This window comes from Lissotriton helveticus, chromosome 7 (assembly GCF_964261635.1).
Source record: "Lissotriton helveticus chromosome 7, aLisHel1.1, whole genome shotgun sequence".
Taxonomy (NCBI): domain Eukaryota; kingdom Metazoa; phylum Chordata; class Amphibia; order Caudata; family Salamandridae; genus Lissotriton; species Lissotriton helveticus.
Genome location: NC_136068.1, coordinates 1,733,169,426 through 1,733,191,733, shown reverse-complemented (window position 1 = coordinate 1,733,191,733; position 22,308 = coordinate 1,733,169,426). Strand labels below are relative to the sequence as shown.

At 43.1% G+C, this 22,308-nt stretch overlaps 1 protein-coding gene across 4 annotated transcripts in view; it reads right to left on the bottom strand.

Moving 5' to 3' along the window:
* Positions 1–7,804: 7,804 nt before the first annotated feature.
* Positions 7,805–22,308, bottom strand: part of USF2 (upstream transcription factor 2, c-fos interacting) — a 241,316-nt gene continuing 226,812 nt past the window's right edge. For all 4 annotated transcript variants that reach the window (XM_078655437.1, XM_078655439.1, XM_078655438.1 and 1 more), the window contains exon 10: positions 7,805–15,916. In XM_078655437.1, coding sequence (XP_078511563.1) covers positions 15,827–15,916 — 90 coding nt within the window. In that variant the 3' untranslated portion in view covers positions 7,805–15,826. The remainder of the gene's footprint in view (positions 15,917–22,308) is intronic.

The window sequence follows — 22,308 nt, the reverse complement described above, 5'->3', positions numbered from 1 at the left end:
TCCCTCTACTTCTCACTATTGCTCACTCTCTACTACTCACTCTACTTTCTACTACTCACTCTCTACTACTCTCGCTCTGCTACTCCCTCTACTACTCTCTGCTACTCACTCTCTACTACTCCCTCTGCTACTCTCTCTACTCCTCAACTACTCACTCTACTACTCACACTCCATTACTCAATCTCTACTCTCTACCTCTATGCACACACATATATATGTATTTATATATGCATGTGACCTAGCTCCGCCTGCGGAGCGAAACGCGTCTAGGAGAGCATTTGCTCTGCACTTTTTGCTGCAATAAATTTCCACTGCGAATTTAACTGATGGAGTGATGGCGTTTTACTTACGAACATAATTCATGTGAATGAGAAGAGGTCTGCGCCTGTTGTGACGCCGCTTCGATAGCGGTCAGGATTGTTCAAAAGTATATATATGTATAAACATATATATAATCTGCATATCTATATAAAAACAAATATAAATGCATGCATACATACATATACATTTATGCATACATATGCAAGTTATGTACATGAACGTTTGAAAAACACTAATAAAAGCAAAGCTAAAAAGCCACCTAATTACAAACAGAATTGCTTTAACTTAAACGAGGGCGAGACCTATTGCATTTTCAATGCTTGTCTTAAATCAGATTTTGCCTCAGTAGCTCCTCCTTTGCGTTTTGAAGAGTGAGCCTTAGAATCATCCTCAGATTCTGAAGTGGCATTTTTCTTTTGAAGCCACAATAACAGATGTGCCTCTCTATCCTAAAGTGTCTTTGCTGAGAATGTCATACAATGTTTGCACGCCATAGGGACGTGCTTTGGATAGAGGCAGTATAAACAATCCTTGTGGGGGTCCTTAGAGAACAACCTGGCCTGCCCACAAGATCTATAGGATCTGAAAAGTCTCTTTTTAGAGCCTTCAGACATTTTGAAGAAAACTGCTGTAAAATACAGGTCAAAAGTACAACCAAGGGAGACTCCTCACACGACAGCGGTTGGAAATCTGCGGTATGATGGCTCTGCTGGGGAGTGTGATCTCAGGGCTGGCGTCTCATTGGCTGACATTTGGTCCACATAATGATGATACTGGGATACCAAAGTCTATAGTACCTATGCAGTTTTTTCTTTTACTGCTATTTCTTTTAACCATGAGACCACCATGATGATGGGGAAGATACAAGCATGTGAATCTATGAAAGATTCAATACTGGGGAACCTGAGATATTTCATGTGAGTGGGGTGAATGGGAAAATGAAAATAAGCATCCTTTATATTCAGAGTGGAGAGAAAGTCGCCTTGTTGGAGCAGTGGTAGCACCTGCTGGAAAGTGACCATGTGGAAGTGGTCTGACTGAATGTAAAGGTTTAACGGTCTGAGGTCCAGTATTGGCCTGAGAGCAGTCCTTTTTTGGAATTAGAAAATATAGGGAGTAAACCCCTGTGCATTGATGAGGCAAGAGGACTGGTTATATAGCATGTTTTTGTAATAGAAAGAGAACCTCTTGTTGTAGAAGAGTCAGACGTTCTGAGGACACTGGACGTTGTCTGGGAGGGATATTTGTGGGAGTGGAGGCGAGTTCCAGGCAATAACCATACTGGGTAATTTGTCTTACCCACCTGTTTGTTGTGATGGAATTCCAGGTAGGAACTGTGAGACGTCCCCCAAAAGGAGTGGAATGATCGGAAGTCACTGCTTGGTGGTAGGGGAGTTGTTACCGCGGGCTCTCCCCTATTGCTACCCCCGTATCGTCTTTGAAAAAAATCCTCTGGAGGAGGTGGTTTGATTGGGAATTTTATATGAAGATGGATGTTCTGAGCCAGTAGTTATGGAGCCAGCCCTGTAAAAGGAGCGACGAAAATAGCCTCTAGGGGAAGTTAACGGCAAGGCCCCATGGACTTGGCAGTTTCAGTATCTTTTTTCATCTTTTCTAAAGATGTATCAACAGTGGGCCCAAAAAGATGCTCTTGGTCGAAAGGCTGATTAAGAATAGTGGATTGCACCGATTGTTTGAATCCGGATATCCGGAGCCAAGCGTGCCTGCGTAGTAAAACGCTGGTATTAATAGCACGAGATGCTGCGTCGAGGGCACATGTTATAGATGTGTTGGGTATTAGTTTACCCAACTGTATAAGGTCATTAGCTTTGTTTTTATATTGCTCAGGAAGATGTTGCATAAGCTTTTCAAGCTCATCATAGTGAGCGCTGTCATATCTAGCCGGCAAAGCTTGGGCATTGGCGACCCGCCAATGATTTGCAGCCTGTGACGCAATTAGTTTGCCGGATAAGTGTATGAGTTTTGCTTCCTCATCAGGAGGAGGGGTGTCGCATGTGCTCTGTGAATTAGCCCTCTTGCGTGCATTAGGCACCACAAGGGAATCTAAAGGGACCTGACCTCTGATGTACACTGTCATTGGGAGCTGCCATATATTTTTTGTCTACCCTGGAGTTGAAGATCCTGGCTCTGACCGGGTCTTTAAACACTTCTGGTGCATGTTTTAGCATGCCTTTTAGCATTGGCAGGGTGTGTGTAGACTTTTGTGAGGATGCAAATGTTTCTAATAAGACGTCTTCTTCGAAGGGATCAGAGTGTAATTGCACCCCGTGGTCTTGGGCAGCCCTATTAGTTAGTTGCACAAACCCAATATTATCATATGGTGGTGATGGTCTAGAGGGGTAGAGGTCCGGGTCATTGAGAGGATCGGGATTATAATCATCCCTATGGTCTATATCATGTTGGATAGTATGTGCGTCACCATCCCTATCTGGATCTCCATTCCCATCCACATCTGCATAATCATCTTCATTATCCCGTGGTTGAGGTGAAAATGTATGTTGTGGGGATTGTGCTGGAGAAATTAAAAAATTGGGATAAGCTGGAGAAGGAGAGGAAGGTGGAAAAGTATTAGTGGCCATTTCCTTCTGTTTAGCAGGTATTTCAGAGTCTATTGAATGGTCCAGTTTCCTCTTTTTAGGAGGGTTGGTGGTAACATGACCATTTCTGGGTCAATGTGTAGTGTTTTCTGCTTGGGATCTGAAAAATCTGGCACAGACTGTTTGGATACAATGTCTTTTTTCGGTGCTGAGGGTCAGAATGTTCCTTTGACTGTCTCTGGAGCTTTCTGCGGGGTCTTGAACTCTTAAGCTTTTGGTGTAGGAGTTTGTAGCTCCGAGACCATTTTCGGCCCCGAAGGTTTGATTTAATCTGTTACGGCTCCGAAGGCTCGTCCTGTGTTTCGACGCATAGGGCTTCGGAGTCCAAGTTGTTTTCAGTGCAGACGAAGAAGGGTGTGGCACAGGTGTAGGTTTGGGCTTCGTAGCAGCCGTGACTTGTCTGCACTCGAATGGGGTTGGCTCGAGCCCGAGCCGGAATTCTTTACTTTTGGTTTCATAGCCGGGCCCGAGGGCGGGGCATCTGAAATGTGCTGCTGGTGTTGACCTGAGCCCGAGGTCAAAGGTGTTACCGGAGCCTTTTGATTGGGATTTGTTATGAGAGGGGTCTCGGTACTCACGGACCCTTGAGCCGGGATGACTGTCTAGTTTTCGATGTTTGAGTCGTCGGCCTCGGAGACGGAGATCTCTCCTTCATCAGCTTGTTGTTCTGGATGGACATTGGGATCTGCTCCAAAGATGTCCAGAACTGAGCTGCTTCCGCTGGACATTTTGTGACGTCGAACAGGACGGTCACGGATGGTTTTCTTCGACCTGAAAGATGCACAGGCCTTGCAGATCTTGTCTACGTGCTCCGGGGAGAGGCAGGGATGACAAACTTCGTGAAAGTTCCCATGTGGGAACTTAGCACCACACCTGGGGTATGTTTTAAAAGGAATCCTTTCCATTGACTGCTCGCATGGTTGGCGCGGATAGGCCCAACAGGCCGCATTGAAGATCAAGGTTGAGGATTTTATATTTTCCGAACATGCACGTTGGAAGGGAAAGGCGATCAAGACAATACCATCGAGTGGTGAGTATTTGTGTGTCGAAGGGGGTGGTCCGAGAACGATACCGACCCGGAGCGCAGCAAATCACATCTGAACACGATGGTGGAAAAAAACAATATGGTGATGGAGTAGATGCCCAATGGCACTATCACCGTAAGGAGGAGTCACCTATCTCGTGACTACAAAGACTTCTTACAAGACAAAAACAAAGTGAAAACATCAGAGCCCAACACCAGATGGCGATCTTTTTAAAAGTATATAATCTACAGCTCATATGCCTCGAACATACTTTTATAGTATACCCAAAGATATTTTTTTAACACATCTGGATCTCTGCTTTTATCTAGCTGAAATGTATCAGGAACTCCCAGGATTGTTAAAGCCAGTCAAGATGATTTCACCTACCTTGACGTGGAGCGGTCACCAATGATGAAGTATGCCACAATAAATAGTGGGTGAAGTGACCTCTCCTAATATCTTTGGATACCGGCTTGATATGAAAGTATACCATGGGTAGCTAATCTAAGCTCGTATTGTGTGTACCCACCCCCCCCAACAAAAGGCAGAAATAGCTACATTTAAAACAAGCATTTGCAATGCAATAGGTCTCGCATTAGGAAAGTGTGAGCTATTGGCATTGTAAATGACAATTTGTTTTAATGTGTTGGCTTTGAAAAATATATAAATTAATAGCATTGTTATTCACAAAGCCAATAGCTTACACTTTCCTAATGCGAGTCCTATTGGGTACGGCAATGCTTGTTGTTAGCAAGCAATGACCGTGCTCTTGTGGTGGTGTCCCAGAGCGATGTGGTGGTGTCCCAGAGCGATGTGGTGGTGTCCCCGAGTGATGTGGTGGTGTCCCCGAGTGATGTGGTGGTGTCCCAGAGTGATGTGGTGGTGTCCCCGAGTGATGTGGTGGTACCCCCGAGTGATGTGGTGGTACCCCCGAGTGATGTGGTGGTACCCCCGAGTGATGTGGTGGTACCCCCGAGTGATGTGGCGGTGTTCCCGAGTGATGTGGTGGCGTTCCCGATTGTGGTGGTGGTGCCCTCGAGTGTGGTGGTGTTGTCCCCGAGTGATGTGGTGGTGGTGCCCCCGAGGATGTGGTGGTGGTGCCCCCGAGTGATGTGGTGGTGGTGCCCCCGAGTGATGTGGTGGTGGTGCCCCTGAGTGATGTGGTGGTGGTGCCCCCGAGTGATGTGGCGGTGCCCCCGAGTAATGTGGTGTGTGGGTGTGTGAGAGGGGTGTGAGGTTGAGTTAGGGTGTGTGAGGGTGATGGAGGTGAGGGTGTTGGGAGTGGGGGGTGAGGGGGTTGTGAGGGTGGGTGAGGGTGTATGAGGGTGAGGTGTGAGGGTGCGAAATAAATGGGGGCAGGGCAGACATCATAAGACAGAGAGAAGAAACTGTGTGGTGACTGCGTTGGTCAGTTTCAGAATCAAGAGGGGCAGAGTCAGCACAGCCTGCGAGGGATCAACGTGTCTAGAGGCAAAGTATAGCGGATGTAGCATTGCAGCTAGCAAGTCGAGTGTTTTCAAGCTGAGTGTCCCTACACAGATGGTAGAAACAGTCTCACCAAAAAAAAACAGACCTACCGATCAACGTATGGTATTAGTGTCCAAATACTAAACAACTAGTGCCACCTTTAAGAAGATCATCCTCAACCATTGGTCCATCCTACAAATGGAACCCGATTTCAGGGACAGATTTCAAACTCCCCCACTGTTCGCTTACACTCGCAGTAATAACATGAAGGAAATCCTTACCAAGAAATCTCCCACTCACAAAATCTACAAAGGAACTCTGCCGTGCATGAACTGCAACAATTGCATAATCAAAGGCAACACTATAAGACACCCCATGAAAGGTCACCCTATCAAATTACACGTCAATGCCACCTGTGACTCCACGAATTTGATCTATGCCATTAAATGCCCTTGCGGCCAACTATACGTAGGCAAAACTGAGAGGAAAGTCAAGACCCGTATGAACGAACACAAGTCTAAAAATGAGAAATCTAATGTAGCTGTTCATTTCAACACATCTAACCACACCATTGCTCAACTTCAATTTATCGTTCTAGAGACCATCACAAAAAGCGAAGGAACAGACAATCGCAAACTTCTCCTCAAAAGAGAACTAGAATGGATTTATCTTTTGCAAACTTTGAAGCCGCATGGTTTAAATGATCGCGTCGAATTCAGTTGTTATCTATAAATGTTGATTATGTATTAATTACTGTATCGGTTGACATCTCGCATTGTTCTTTATCCACCTCCATTCAACCTTTCCTTACATTCTTTCCTCTTGTTTTATATCACTTTTTCTTCTACTTTTACTTTTTCAATATGGCTGCCACGTCTCCTCCTCACACATCACGTTAGTCCTTCCTTCATTTTCACGTTCTACCATTACTCGACCCGAGTTCACCGGTTCTCTCATTCTACACCCATCCACTCAGCTACCGAACCTTCGCCTACCGACGCCTCCACCATGAAGTAAGTTTGTCTTGTAAGCACGTAATTTGAGCACTTGCCTATATTTTTCAGTCTAAAAATCACTCGCTCGTTTTAAGCCGGTTATGTTTGGGTATTAACTCGAACTTTTCTATCTTTACACCACGTTACGATCTTAGTTAATCTCATCACCCCGACCCGTGACCCATTCACAATACCACTTGTTCGTTTAATTCATCACGTTTTTTTGATTCACTAGACCGCTACTAACCTCGTCACCCCGGCTCACCACCCACTCCGGAATGCCACATCACCCACGGACCAGAGCCCACATTCACTCCCGTACAATGCATGCTTTACCACCTTCCCTCATTTACATTCCACTCAGGCTCGTTTCCTCTTCTTTCAGCGCTCCTTGACAAAGGGCAGTCCGCCGAAATGCATCGGAGTCTTCACTTAATGATTATATGTGGATTTTGCTGTAAAAAATCTTTGTTGATATGACGACAATATCACAAAAGAACTTTCCATCATAATGAAAATAAACAATTATGTTTAAAACAAAGGAATCAATCATTTGATCCACTCCTTGTGTGCCTCTCTGGGATGTACCCGCATATCTATGCGCACACGACTGTTTCTACTAATTCATAGGCGTTTGGACGGAAACGCCTCCAAAGAGTGCACCTCACTGTTCAAGCCTTTACACACATTTAATTCAAACTCCTGCTGTGCACCCTCTACCCTCATTTTTTGTCCTACAGAGATGGTAACACAGCAACATCATTTGAGGAGCACGGCTACTGTAAACAAGCACGGTAGGCTTTCACTTTCGTCCAGAAACAAGCTATCGGCATTGCTGTGGCAGGGGGCGTGGGGGGCGTGGGGGAGGGAGCGGGAGCGCATTCCTTTGAAGTCTGATACAGGGGACGGGGGAGCGGCAGCCTTTGACTTCTGATGCCGAGGCACAGACAAATGGTGGTGCGCGATGTGCACGCGGGGGTGGGGGGGGGCAGGGGTACAGCAGTCTTTGAAGTCTGATGCAGAGGCACAGACAAATGGTGGTGCGCGATGTGCATGCGGGGGGGCGGGGGAGCGGCAGCCTTTGAAGTCTGATGCTGAGGCACAGACAAATGGTGGTGTGTTATGTGGCTGGCGATGGTGTGCACGCGCATAGATCACATGAACTGTATGTGATCTGCAGACGTTTTGGTAGACCTTTCTTTTCCGCTTACTATAATCTCGCCGGAGCAATGCGCATGCGCATTGGCTCAGGCAAGACCTAAAAATGGGAAAGAGTGAGGAAGTAAGGAATTGGTTTATATGGGAGATTCATGGTTCGGAGTTTGCAAAGGATACGCAGTTGTTGCTAGAACAAAACAACATCCAGTCCAACAAATAATTACAACGCACACAAAAGTATTTTTTTAATTTCCTTAAAAAAACAGCAATATCACAGATGCTGTTAACTTTATTTTTCAGTTAATTACTAATATATACAAACGAAGACGGATTCAGCAATTGCTGTTTGACATTTTTTTAACATGGTTAGATTATAACTTCCTAGACCTCAAAGAGTCCCTTGCTTGCATGGATCGTCATTCTTCATACTAAAGTCTTTTCTTCTGTGGTCTGATAAGTTCTGGCATCTGCCTGTCTCCAATAACCATTCGCCAGCCGTTCGGTCCTCTTTCCTTTTCTTAAAAAAAGTGAGGGCTTAACAATGCTTTCCCATTAATGTTAGCTAAAGTGACAGTCAAACAATCTGGGGAGGCAGATAAATGCATGGAAATCAGTCTTTGCATTCTGCTTGGACAAGCAAATCAGAGCGTAGCTTTAATGCTTCTGTCTGTTCCAACTAGAATGAGAATGTGTAGTCTACAGAATTACAAAATGTCTTCAGTGGTGCAGAATACACATTACAAGAAATGTCTGGTATGATGTTACAACAAACTGTCTATAGCATCTAGGACTAAGACATAACATCCAGACTGTTCATGTAGGACACTTGGAGTTTACAGATATATTCACCTAATATTTAAATTGTGCTGAGTACATGTGAACAACATACTAACTGATATAAAGCACCTGGGACAAGTCCCACTTTTAAAATGCTAAGGAATTCTCAAGACAAGCTTCGCAACAGTTGGCTAACCCTTAGAATGTATTATAGCTGTTGCAGTGATCTTCTCCTCTGAACGCATATTTGCATTGTAGCACACCTCTATAGTAAAGTTGCAGCAGTTTGGTATGTTTACTCTGAGGGACACAATACATATCCAGGTTCATCAATGCAAAAGGTTGATTAAAGCAGCTGTGGAAAAAAAGTTAAAGCAGCAGAACTCCTAATAAGTAGTCAATCAGCTCTTCGAAAATAAACCTGGCCCCTCCAAATAAACAAAATCCATCCATCACTCATCCAATTATGGATAACTAACAGTTTCAATTTCTGAAATGTGTTCACTATAGCAAACATCAAAATCAAAGCCGGTGTTGTAGTACATGCCTGCATCAAATAAACACAAGGTATCACTACCTGTAACACTTAACTAAAAGAGAAATTAAGTGAATATGTTAGGAAAATAGAAGCTTTCTATGAAAATATGTGCCATCATTACACGGAAAGCAGAACAGGGGCAACACAATTCATTTATACATTGAAAAATAAAAGAAGGGTCTTTGTAGTACTGCTAAAACACAGGACTCAAGTTCGAATTCTAACTCCCTTTTGCTACTTGGTTTGCCCAACCACACGCCATGCCATGCTGTAACAGGGAATCACATTGAAATCTAACTTTGTAAAGGGAGCTTCCACGAAGCTGATTTAGCTTAGTAAAGTCTAGAACATGCTGTTTATATCCATTGCAGTCACACAGCAAAGCATGTTACTGACACCAATGGACACTTACATTTTTAAAAAATGTTTTTTTTTCAGTGCAAAATGAACTAACAAAAGATCATCACCATTCTGTTTCATAAATTTTCTGAAACCATCACAGAACGTAGAAAATATGCAAACATTATTGCATTACTTTATGGCAATAGAGCGAAGGGAGTTTCAAGTTTCAAATGTTTTACCACATTTTGGTTTGGAATAAAAGCTTTGCTAGCCAGGAATGCCAAACCAGGATACTAAATTGTGGGTCTAAAAAATGTTCCAAGTTACTCAGCTGTACTAATGAAAAGCTTCATTCTTTGTATTAATCTGATCTATGGAAAATACACTTTCGACAACAGATACAAAAAAGGAGAACAAATTAAAAAGTCTGATAACAGAATGGAGGGAAATCTTAACTCCCATTCTAAGTGTCATAGGTTTAGTCTGCTTTTAAGAACTTGCCCGTTTTTGCTATAGTTCATTTGCTGGTTTCATCAGAAAGAAAAAATATTCACAGATTATATTTCTCGGTTTTGTTTCGTACATAGCTCATCCTCCACAGTGCTTGTTAAATTGCAGAAAGGAAAACTCAGTGTACGGAATTAGATTTCTGAAAAGGAATGTACTTGTTTGCCAAATCATCGATATAAAAGACATCGGGTAAATAATTTTAATTGGCAGATGCTCCCCTAAAGATAACTATAACTCTCCATAACTACGCCATTTCAAAACTTACACTTAGTCTTCAGACATAGACCACACAGGGAATAGATACCAATGAATGTCTCAAGCCCCTTGAAATTGATATATAAGAATTTGAATCCTTCACCTTCATTTCTGTGAAACCTGCCAATCACTAACTAATAATCCAATTGAATCTTTAATTAGAGGCAAACAATATTCCAAAGAGATGGAAGTGTTTACTTAGAAACTGATTACGAAATATCAAAATGAGTCTTTCTGTTAGTTTATTATGCCGAATATCCAACAAGGGTAACTGAGACACACCAAGCTACAGTTCCAAGACATTTAAGCAAGACCTGTGCTCTTCAAGTCCATATTTTCATCTGAGTCGATTCAAGTTAGCCTTGTTTTGTGCAGAGCAGCATTAACATCAACCATGTTGGTGTTTTTCCACAGTCAAGATATGCAGCCCACTCCTGAATGCACTGGACTTTAACGATAGGCTTATATGAAAAACCCAGCAATCAAAACTGATCATTGGAACTACTTGAGGAAAGCACATTTATTTGGACAGGACACTGGTCAACAGTTTGAGTAACACAAGGCATTTGTCGGGGAATTTCAGGAAGACCACCTGACTATCAGTGAATAAAGAAAAATGGGTTTCTGAAAAAAAATAAAGTAAAATGAGATTCCTCCAAGTAGAACTGTAATAAAACCTAATTTTTTCTTCGAATTCCACCTCATGGTCTTCTCAATAGGACAGTAATCTGTATGAGGAGTTGTTTCTCAAAGGAGTATGTATGGTAATGGTTTAGGAATAGCGCATAGGCCACAAGAGTTAGGAAAAATGTCAAGGCACAACTGAGGGATGAAAAGTCACTTGCGTCTATAAAACATCTTTGCCTGGACTCTAAAGAAGTGACACAAAGCACCACTTCACTCCTTAGGCTATGATGAGGTGCTCCAGGAACCAGACACCAAGACATCCAGCTACAACTGAGAAATGCCACAACAGTTATCTAGAATATATTTGGTGGGTAATTCTGGGCACAGTGGAAGCCCACAGGCCCCACAAAGCATACAGATATACAAATTCAACACTTCCTAGGATCTAGCAAGAAAGAAGCTCTATTAAAGACACGCCTTGTTAAGAAACTCAGAAGGAAGGGAAACCTAGTAGCCCTTTGAAAAATTCATTAATTTGCAGAACTTTGACTTAACCACAAAGAGATGCTCGCAAACAAGTCTGAAATAAAAGCAAAACTGCGCGCAAAAGGGAATGAACATTTTGGACATAACCCACTAAGAGTCCATCCAAGTCTGACAGACTGAAAGGCACTGAATCTTTAAGACCAATCCAGTAGCTTTAATAAACTTGTTGAACTCCAGGGAAAGATAAGTGGTGGATTATCACTCCTAGCCACTGCAAATTGTTTAACCAGAGGAGACTGGTGAATGACAGGCCCCATTGTAACATCCCTCTTCACTTGGCCAAAGTGCATATCAAGAACTGACATTCTCAAACTAAAGTAGCAATATCTGGTCTTAAAGGCTACTCTGTGCTACAAGACGAACTACTGGTGCAAGTGGCAGCATTTATTTTTAAGGGGACACTCTGCAAGCATTGGAATGATTAACTTGCAAGGTGTAAAGTTTAAGCAAAAAGTGTAAACCAAACGCTTTTATGAAAATGATATACAAAAAACTACTGATGGAAAAGTGGTGCATGAAATTGGGTTATACAAAAGAGTTTCATAAATAGAATTCGGCTTGATGGCTGATTGGCATTAATGACAGAGCTAATCGCCCTCACTCCCTTGAACTGTCAAATGAGTTTTTGTAGCCTGTTTAAATAGCCCAACCAGCCATCTATTTCTCTGAAGGAGATTACATGTTCAAATAGTGTACAAGAAGCATACACACAATACATGTACACAACGGATTGGCCATTAATCATACCTGAAGTTTACAGGGAGCTACAAAATTGTCACTTGTGACAAGGAAAGGCTATATTGTACATAGAGAATGAATTTGCTTTTAAAAGCTCAAGACTCGCTAGTATTCTTCCAATTACTGTTCTTGCTGTCACAAAACCATTACTGTCAAATGAAATTGTCAACGTAGGAAGAAAGCTGAAATGTTGAAAAACTTGTGAGGCAGACATCAGCAACCATAAACATACTAAAACACCCAATCTAGAAATAGCAGTCATGTGGGGCAACCCAGATGTGCAAATTCAAGTTCTGCTACTTAGCTCTGTGAGAGAGTACAAAAGAAATCACTGGAAAGTAAATCCGAGCAGGTTTTCAAGGCTTCTTATATACATATTGGCTGTCCTTGAAAACCTCGACATGCCACTTTCTAACGTGGTTCAGTTTCTACTCATTTTCTTTTTAACACTTGAGCCTGAGGAGCTCTTAATTCGGAAATCTAAATGCGGTTGGGCATTACAGACTCCATTATGTCTTTACGCTGCACAGTCTAGCATCACATGGCCAGAATAAAATGTATTAATTTCAAAACTGGAGATTCCTTTCAGTGGAGGACTAGATGCATTGACGATCATTTATGCTGTAGACATTTAAAAAACAAACAAAATAAGTGCTGATGATCCCTTGGTAAATAATGTTACCATCAGACAAAGTGTCAATAAATCATAACATAACTTGAATTAAATGCAATATTTCGGGAGATATTCTACGTGGAAGAGGAGTGGTAAGGGCCGTGACGTAAAATATTTTATCACCAATAATTCTGCCATGGATAGAAAATAGGTCACAGAGTACATGACATTTTTTGAAAAAGTTAATAAAAAAGTTGAATTTCCAAAGGCTCGAAATAAAAACACGTTTTTCTAATGCAGAGTGCTACCAGTTGGAGAAAAAGAAAACTCATTTTCTTTTGTAAAATGGTGTACTCGGCCTATATGTGGCCGTACTAGCATTTACATGGAGAGGGTTAAGTAGCTGGCCGTAGCCTTTTCACTTTGTTTTCCTGCAGCTACATTTTCAAAAAGAATTATGAAAATGCCCCCTCTAGTTATTTTTTTGACTGATAATTCAATTTCACAATTGTACAAAAGGAAATTAAATATACAAATATCCCTAAGAAAAAAGTTCTTTAAATTCTAGTGTTTATATTTCCGGTCTACTTTTCCACGTAAAAGTTAAGCTGTACAAGGATCTCTGCATTAAAAGATCAATAAAGTATTGAACGAGTGCTGAGAGTAGAACTAGCCCCAGTAAACAGACTGGACAAACCGTATTATGTTGTTGGAAAAACATAGATGCTCATGACTAGGACTATTTTATTTGAATTTGCTTCTCAAAACCAATTCCCAGAGAAGCTCTCATAAACCGAACATACAATAGTATGAGAGAGCAGGCAGGTTTTCTATCATGACACTTTAACATGGGGCACTTGCAAAATATTAAGTTGATAGATCAGGGCCTGACCAAAGAAATCAAGCAGATGAGTGAGTACCCATTTCCAACCTCATAGCTAGAAATTCAGAGCAGGACCAGGACATGTCCAACAGAACTATCTCTTCATCTACATATGGAAGAGGGGCAATGTCCTAGTTTTGAATACATGAAACTCCACTACAGTAGAATGTAGAAGACTCACAGTCTTGAAATGAGGGACTCTGACAATAAATTAAATAGTGTTTAACAAGGTGGGCCTATAATTTCTCCTTCATTGCTACACTTGCTGTTTCCCTCTCGTTTTCCTCTTACCAAAATCACCAGGCAGACCTTAAACTTCAATAATGTAGCCGCTCAGTGTTAGAGCTGAATTAAGCTAGGTAAGAATGTCAATCTCTGCAATGAAACTTTAAGCAGTTCATGAATGTACAGTTCAATGGACCAAGGATCGGCAACATTTAAATACTCATCTATTTACTTGGGCACAATATATACAGTGTAATAAACCCTTCACCGTCCCACTTTATCTCATACTGTTTGGGATGCAGACACATTTCTTCTCATGTCATAACAATCAGACTGGAGCAATACCAAATGGAACCAGAACTTGATGCCAAGCACAAACGTCATTTCTTTATAGCATATTTAGAATGGGAGCAAAGACTGCCATCTGCTGAGTCGACCATTTTCCTCTTATGACGAAGATGACAAATCAAGCATCAACTGCTGCTAACTGGAGCAAAACCATGCAGCACTCTAGGTTATCAACTTTAGCATGGTTATTTTTTACATTCACTGTATTAGGAAGGACCTCATTACTTATTTTAGCAGGATACCATTATTTTTAAACACTCTGCATATTGCAGAGCCCCATAATTGAACATTCAGGGGAAGTCATGAATTTGCCTCTATGTAATGCAATGGACAAAGCTACATCAACTGAAGTCCAGTTTCTAGCAGCAATGGCATTTTTACAAACATCTGTAGCAGTCACATTCATGAATCAATTATGCGGTTGTGAATAGCCTACAGTAAGCTCTTCAGCTAAACTAATATAGAGAAAGTTGGAGAAAATGGAAGCTGTGCTGCCCAGCTGGTCTATATTGCATCACAAAATATATGGCAGGAAAAAGTTAAGTTTAACAAAGTGTGGCAACAAATACTTTTCTTCCTCTGTTTCAAAAAGTACGGAATAAAGGCAATGAGATTCAGTTCACGCTTTTGCAGGCTGAAAGGCAGTCTCATAGCTGCTTCATGTCTGAATGGCTATTATATATCGCATTAACAAAACAGTGATTCAGACTTTGATCCTAAAATCTTTGAAGGCGCACACACACACACACACACACACACACACACACGAGGCCTATTTGATCTGACACCTTCACACTTTTTGCATTCTATTAGACAGCAGAAATTTCCACAACTGTGGAACGTATAGTGAACGAGGATAAAGAAGGCAAAGTGCCATATCTCTTCTATATAAATACAAAGAACCCAGATCTTGCGATATGGCGCAAATAAGTGATGCATTGCACAAATATTGATGCAGCCCTCCAACACACAGTGCTGAGTTGCTGGAAGTTTTAAAGGCCCACAAATATTGACATGATTTTTTTTCGGAACAGCAAGAAGAATAACAGGCCTCCGTCAGATTTCTCTCCATCCAAAGTGATCTGGTGGCTAATTCCCAATTGCAGAGTCAGAAAAATAAGATTCACCAATGTGTACTTGGGGAAATATTGCTTCGGTCAATTAGGTTAGAAAATCTTTTATGAAGGCCTTAGAAGAAAACTTGTCTCAACCATTCTTCGATTGTTGCCATCTGTACGAATAAAACGTTAACACAACAAAAGGCTTGAATACTACAAATAAAGTAGCTTATGGTTTTGTTTGTAAAAAAAAAAAAAAAATGAAGACATAAAGCGTGCTTGTCAGCCAAGCAAGTATTACGCTGATGGCTACTATGTTCATACCGTCTGAAGCAAGATACCGAGCGACTGGTTAAATCAGTACTTTCGCCAAAAACAAGCACAACTGATGTGTGCTGCTTCCTGCCTCTTAAGAGCAGACATGGTTAGTTAAAATTAAAGAAAAAATAGAGGTCAAACCGCAAACACTCTGCTGGAATCCGTTCATTTTTTGTTGTCTCTGTTGCTAAAAATGTACTATAAAAATGAAGTAAATATTTTCTACATTGTTAGAAGGAAAGCCGCTTGTGGCTAGCAATAGCATGTAAGGCTACCACTTCTTGCTTTTTTGAGAAAGATGCACCATTATTTCCAAGCTACAAGTAGTTTTTCCGGGCCATATTTACAGAAGGATTGTTGAAAATCTCTGCACTACAAATGGAGATGACGGATGAGCAGGCATATGTCAGTACGGAAGACTAGCCTTTCAAGTGCAGTTGTTGGATGACAATGCCATGTAAAGATCACTGCCCAGGTGTGTCGCCCACAATCTCTATGCCATGTTGCTGCAGCTGTGCTCGCAGAAGTGCATTTTCGTTCTTCAACTCTTCTACCTAAAACATCGGTAGAGGTGATAAAAAATACAAATAATTAGAACTCTTGAATAGTTAATAATTTTCTCGAAAAACAAAATAAAGCAACCATGCTTTTTTGATAAACTAATTAGGTTGTATTCAAATATATTTAAAGGAATAACATGAGCCCTAAACAAATACAAGCTACTTCAGGGAATCATTTTGCTAGTTTTAAATATTTTTTATTAGTTTCATTGAATAGACCTTAGTGAACTAGTCACAGGCAGGTAATATAGATCATAAATTATGTGCACTACATATACAATCATTTGCTTTAAAAAGGATATGTACACAGATCATTATAATACATAGATTAAAAGCTAGATTGAAAAAAAAGAAATAACAAGATAACTATAATTAATAGATTACTTACCTTCAGGTTTATTTTGCCAGGTCGACACAGCAGTTTTAATATAGCTCAGGCTAGCCTTTGCAGCATGTGTGCAGTTTTAAGAGCTACTTAAGTGGGTGGCACAATCAGTGCTGCAGGCCCACTAGTTGTATTTAGTTACAGGCCTTGGGCACAGGTAGTGCCACCTTACTAGGGACGTACAAGTAAATTAAATATGTTAATTGCGTATATACCAATCTTACCATGTTTTAAGGACAGAGCACAAGCACTTTAGCACTGGTTAGTAGTGGTAAAGTGCACAGAGTCCCATGGTCAGCAAAAAACTAAGTCTGCAAGATAGGAGGTCTGAATGCAAAAAGTTAGGGGGAAGACCACGCCAAGGATGCCAGGTCTAACAGGAATGTACTCAATATGGAAACTTCAATCCAACAATTTCATGGCCAACTGGGCTAATCTTGTTGTTAACATCTTTGTTTTGTTACTGGACGGCAAGTCAATCAAAGATCTATAAGCAGATCATTTGAGAAAAGGACTACCCCATAAATATGCTTTGAATTTCTCCACTCCCTAAAACTCGGGCCAACATCTAATTCTCTATTACTGAACCTACGTTCAGTAGGTCAAAGTGTCATGGATGCAAACTCTATGATAAACTTTTCTCGGCTTTCTACCTGACTTGCTTCTAAAACATAAGCACTGGCATCTACCGTAATCTGACAACCATTCCTCCACAAGATGTTGTAGAGCTGTAGGTTCAGAAACGGCAATATTTCCTGGAGAGTTACCATGCGGAAGGATTTTTTCTTTAGGTATTTGTTGAGTTTTCTGAGGTCCATAATGGGACGCCATTCTCCAGATTTCTTCTTCACATGAAAAGAGCGGGAGTAGAAGCCCATTCCCCTTTGAGAGAGTGGCACTCTTTCTATGGCTCCTTTTTGTAGTATCACGTATGCCTCCTTCCTGAGTGAACAAAGATAGGATGGCACAGGTTTTTGTGGTGGATGAGGAAGTGGTATTGTGTTAAACTCCAGGGTATGGCTAAACTTTTTTATATCCAGGACCCATTTGACCATGGCAATTTTTTGCCGTTGACTGAAATAGCGTGTGATGCAAGCTCCTTTGGCTGGAAGGATAGGGGCGAGAGCAGCAGGCGCGGGACATCGTCCCTGTTTCCGAACAGCATCCCTGGACTGTACTGGTTGTACAAGTCTGGGTTGCCTGGAGTATGCAGCCTATGGTGGTGCACAATAGGTCTGTTGATGTTTGTAGGAAGGGCAAAATGACTGATGGGTCTAAGGCTGGAATTTTTGGTAGCCCCCACGAAATGAATAGGTTCCTCTACCATGGACACCAAGAAAGGGGGTCTTCCTGGATTGGAGCGTGCCCACAGCTTTAGCAGTCTCGGTGTCTGCCTTAATGGCCTGTAAGAGTCAACAATGTGCTTACCTAAAAGCGCATTGCCATCAAAAGGCATATCTAGGAGTTTGCAGCTCAGGGCGGAATGTTGTTGCCCTCAACCAAGACAGACGTCTAAGGACGGCTGCTCCTGCAAGCTGACGAAAAGCCAAGGAAGACACATCCATGGAGGCATCAATGATCTCTGAAGCAGATCTTTCACGTTCTAGATGAATCTCTTGCGTCTGGTCTCTTACCTTCTGGAAGAAGGTCAAAGTATGGAGCGATATCGGATCACATTTGGCGGTCCTATCTACCTAATATCGCTAGCATGTTGGCAGTGCGCACAGTAGTACCTGAGGTGGTTGTAAACTTCTTGCCTATGTTATTAAAGCGCCTCCCTTCTTTATCTGGTGGAGCTTTGATAGGCGCTGAAGGATTCCTTGATCTCCGTAGTGCAGTTTGAGTGATTGCAGTTTGGTTTCGGGTGCTCTACCAGACAAGCTGGAGCATCATCACGAGCCTTGTATTTCTTGTCTATTTGAGGCAACACTGCGATCACTGTAGCAGGTGTTCTCATGACTTAGACCTTCCTCCCAAATATGGTCTGTTATAGGGATTGCTGGCACAGTCTTCCTAGATTGGGGAAACAGGTGTTGAGAATATTTAACCTTCCCACTCATTGCCAGCTGGTCTAGTACTTTGAATTTCGCTTTCCTCTACAGCCCCATCATCAGAGGTGTTATGCTGTTGCGGAGGTAGAACACTATCTGTTGTTGGCGACATACTTGGCGGAGATGCTGACGAAGGTGGAGGCAGAGGTGCACTTGTCGATGAAGGCAAATAAGTACAATAATCATGCAACAGGTCATGCAATTCTTGAACTTATGCCACAGGAAGGTGAACGATGGGTTCACAAACAGGTTTATGCATTACATTTTAGACTGCAGGGTGTGAAAGTCCTGTTGCTAATAACCCTCTTAATCATCGTCTTGATACTAGATGTGAAGCTGAGAGCGACAGTGAGCAGAGCCAAACATGTCATCCTCATCGGACTCTTCGAAAAATGTTGACGGAAGTAAAGGCAAAATCAGTTAGGAATTCAGAATAAAATGCCTCTCCTGTGTCGTCAACGAGAACGTTGTCGACGGATATAGAGGAGTAAATTGTAAGGTGGATGGTCTTTTAAGGCTGAGAGTAGTATGCAGCGTCGTCAGCATCGTTAACGGCAGTGGTGTCTGTGTCATCGACAAGGACGTAATGGGAACCAACGACAAAATTACTGTTGCCATCGCCCTAGATGCGGATACTGTCGTCGTCATTGTGGTTGTCCTTGAAGAGGTGGTCATCGACTGAACAAGCATAGTCAAAGAGGATATAGACATCGACGAGGAAGTCAACGACTGAGAAGAAATCGCCAACGAGGAAGGCGTCAGTGGAGAGGGTACCTTTGCCGCCGGTACATGCATAGTCGGTGGAGCTGCCGTTGAAGGCGCATCGGAGATCTTTGTCGACAATGTTTTTTTCAACGGCGAGATAGTCGACGATGGAGATTTACTTTTAAATCTCTGCAACCAAATCAACAACCTACCCTCTCTGTCTTTAAAGGTTTTGGTTGAGAAAGTTCTACACATTTTGCAGTCCTTTACTTTATGCTGGTGGGTTCAAACAGTAAGGAAAATGCTATTTACCAGTATACATCTGTTCTTGGCATGTAGAGCTGCAGAGTTGCACACTGTGCATAGATCGCCACCTAGTGTTGGGCCCGGATGTTTGCAGTTTGTTGTTGTCCTGAAAAGTTCTTTGGAACTTATGTGAACTAAACTCGAAAACCTGATCCCGAAGCATCCGGTTTTCGAGGGCAGAAGCAGGTTTCCAGTGGGTGCCTGGCGTCGAGGGCGGTGTGCCAATTACGCCACCACCCCCCTCCCGAGATCCATGATGTACATTCTACTCACCATTCAAGTGCATAATACACTAACTTTGAGGTCTCCCGAACTGGGAGTACCATAGGAGCATCGCTTTCCTTCTACATGCACTGTTTTACACTTTTTTACTTTCACGTCCCTAGGTTAGGGTGGGCCTTGCGTGTCCACACCGCCGGGTTCACATATGTCCTGATGAATGCCTGGTAAATTCACACAGTTTCAAGGCAGAAACATGTTGACTGAATATTAAGATATTGGAAATAACCAAACAATTTATTTGGCCTATTTTCCCACACTTTATTTTTAATATGTCCAAGTGATCAAACATTAAACCTTTTTTTGATACACTTCAGACATTTTTAAACATCACTATCACTTTAAATCACTCACTTCACGTCTATTCACAAAAAATCTGTTACGCAGTAAATCTGGCGCTGAAGCACACTGGGGAGGCACTCGGCCTCTCCAGTGGGGCCCGATGATGAAGCATGTCACCAAACAGGTTGGTGAGTGAGGGCTTTCCATACATACCTGAGTGGGGTTGTGTATCCGTTCCCAAATTTTTGCTCCTTTCTGTTATGAAATATTTGTTTTTTGACACTCTTTCTTGTTGAAATAAGTATAACCGGGGACTAAGAGTGTTTCCGCATTCTCCTTACCTCTCTTTTTGTTGATTTATTGATGAGTATTCCCTGGATGAGAACCAAGGTTTCCCCAGGTTCGAGGATGCATGCTCTAAGCACCCTCAGCGGCACTAGGGCAGCCAGGTGCAGAGTGCTGAGGCCCTATGTTATCCAATGGAGGCCTCTGGTTGATGACTGTTCACGAGCAGCCCACAAGGTTGTGGGAGCAAAACTCCTGGCGTTCAGTTCAAGGCAAAGGGGGATCCGATTCAGCACACAAGGTGCACCCACAGTGGCGGCCGGGTGCAGGACGATGTTTTGGCGTTGGGTACCCTGTTTGTTGCAACTGGAGAATCCCCATCGAAACTAACACTGCAGGCTCAGGGACGAAGATCTTCTGGAGGCGACCACTGGTTGGAGAGGTAAGTTGGGATGCCGGGCCACCCAAGGTTGTGGGACGTCGGGTACAGGGGTGTCTTTTGGCATCGGGTTTCTCTTACCAGCTCCGGTCTCGGTCGGAGGATCCCCGGGAAAGGGGCTGCAGGCGTCAGCTGGAGACTTGAGGCAGGTCAGGGTTCCCAGATCCCAGGTCAGAATCACCGGGGAGACCTACTTGTGGTGTTGGGCCACTCTAACTTGGGCCGTGGGCATCGGGTGTGGAGTGGTGCACACTCGCGGATTTGGCTGGAGCCAGAGTCTGTGGTTAAGCAAATCCGGTGCTCATGGGAGACACAGTCTGGCTTGGGAAGGCAAGGCAGGTCTTCCGTTCTTGGCGTCAGCTGGCTGCAGGAGACACCGGGATTTCGCTGCAGTCTAACGAGAGACGGGCCGGTAGGGCTGAGGCCAAGTCAGTTGGTGTCTTCTTCTTCTGCAGCATGGTTCTTCAGTCCTTCTCGTTTCTTCTTGTCTGAGGAAGCAAGGTTCAGGGTTTCCCCTGAATAATAAATTTATGGGCGTTACAGGTAGGTACAGATGGTGACCAATGGGCCCCTTCCTTGGGGTGGGTACACCGCCTATTATGCCACCCTCCAGGGCATAAGCCTCACTTGTTTCATGGATCCCCCCCATCTGCAAGATGGAAGCGACTGAGTTGTGCTTCACTTCACATCCCCCCACCTGAGGGGTGGGGTTGGCAATGGTGGGCACACCTCTCCTCCTAACTTGGTTTTCCCGCTGATGCTCCTGCCCAAAGTGGAGGTCAGAAACAGCAGAGGCCAGTTGCTGGGTGCTGAAAATGGCTGGGGTAGCTCACGAAGGTGTCAAGCCTTTGAAGCTTCCACTTCGTGGACCCTGCCCATCCTGGGGGAGGAGGTTTGGCACCTTGTCCCAAGATGTGCTTTGTTTTAGGACCCCAAGTGCGGCAGGCTCTCAACCCAGGGGTCCAGAAACATATCTGGTGGTGGCAGCTGGCATGCAGCCACTCAGCCAGGACACTAGAGTTAGGTTTTACCATGGGGCATCTCTAAGATGCCCTCTGAGTGCATTTTTCATTACAATCACACACTAGCATCAGTGTGGGTTTAATGTGCTGAGAAGTTTGATACCAAACTTCACAGTTATCAGAAAAGCCATTATGGTGCTGTAGAGTTCGTAATGACAAACTCCCAGATCATATACTCTTTATGGCATTACTGCACTTACAATGTCAAAGAATTGACTTAGAAACTGTCGGGGTAAAGGGCTAATGCACGTGTACCCTCACCACTGGTATAGTACACCCAGCTAGAGGGCTGGCTTACATATGCCAGGACAGTGGACTGAAGGCATGGCACACAAGGATGTGTGCCATGTCTACTCTTCACTTTGTTCTACACCAAAACTTGCAGCCTGCAATAGCAGTGTGTGTGTGTAAGGGTACAGGGCCTCTAAGCGTGGCACAATAGGTGCTGCAGGGAGACTTGCACAACTAATGAATGATCCGGCTTCTATGGCAGACTGCCTTTTACCCAGGCTGTAATGCACAGCTCAAAGTAACAGACACCTGAATGACCTCACTGAAATGAGGCTCAATAGCTCAAGGAACTCCTCTCCATAAGGATATTACCGCTGATACACGCCCATGTATTTACTGCT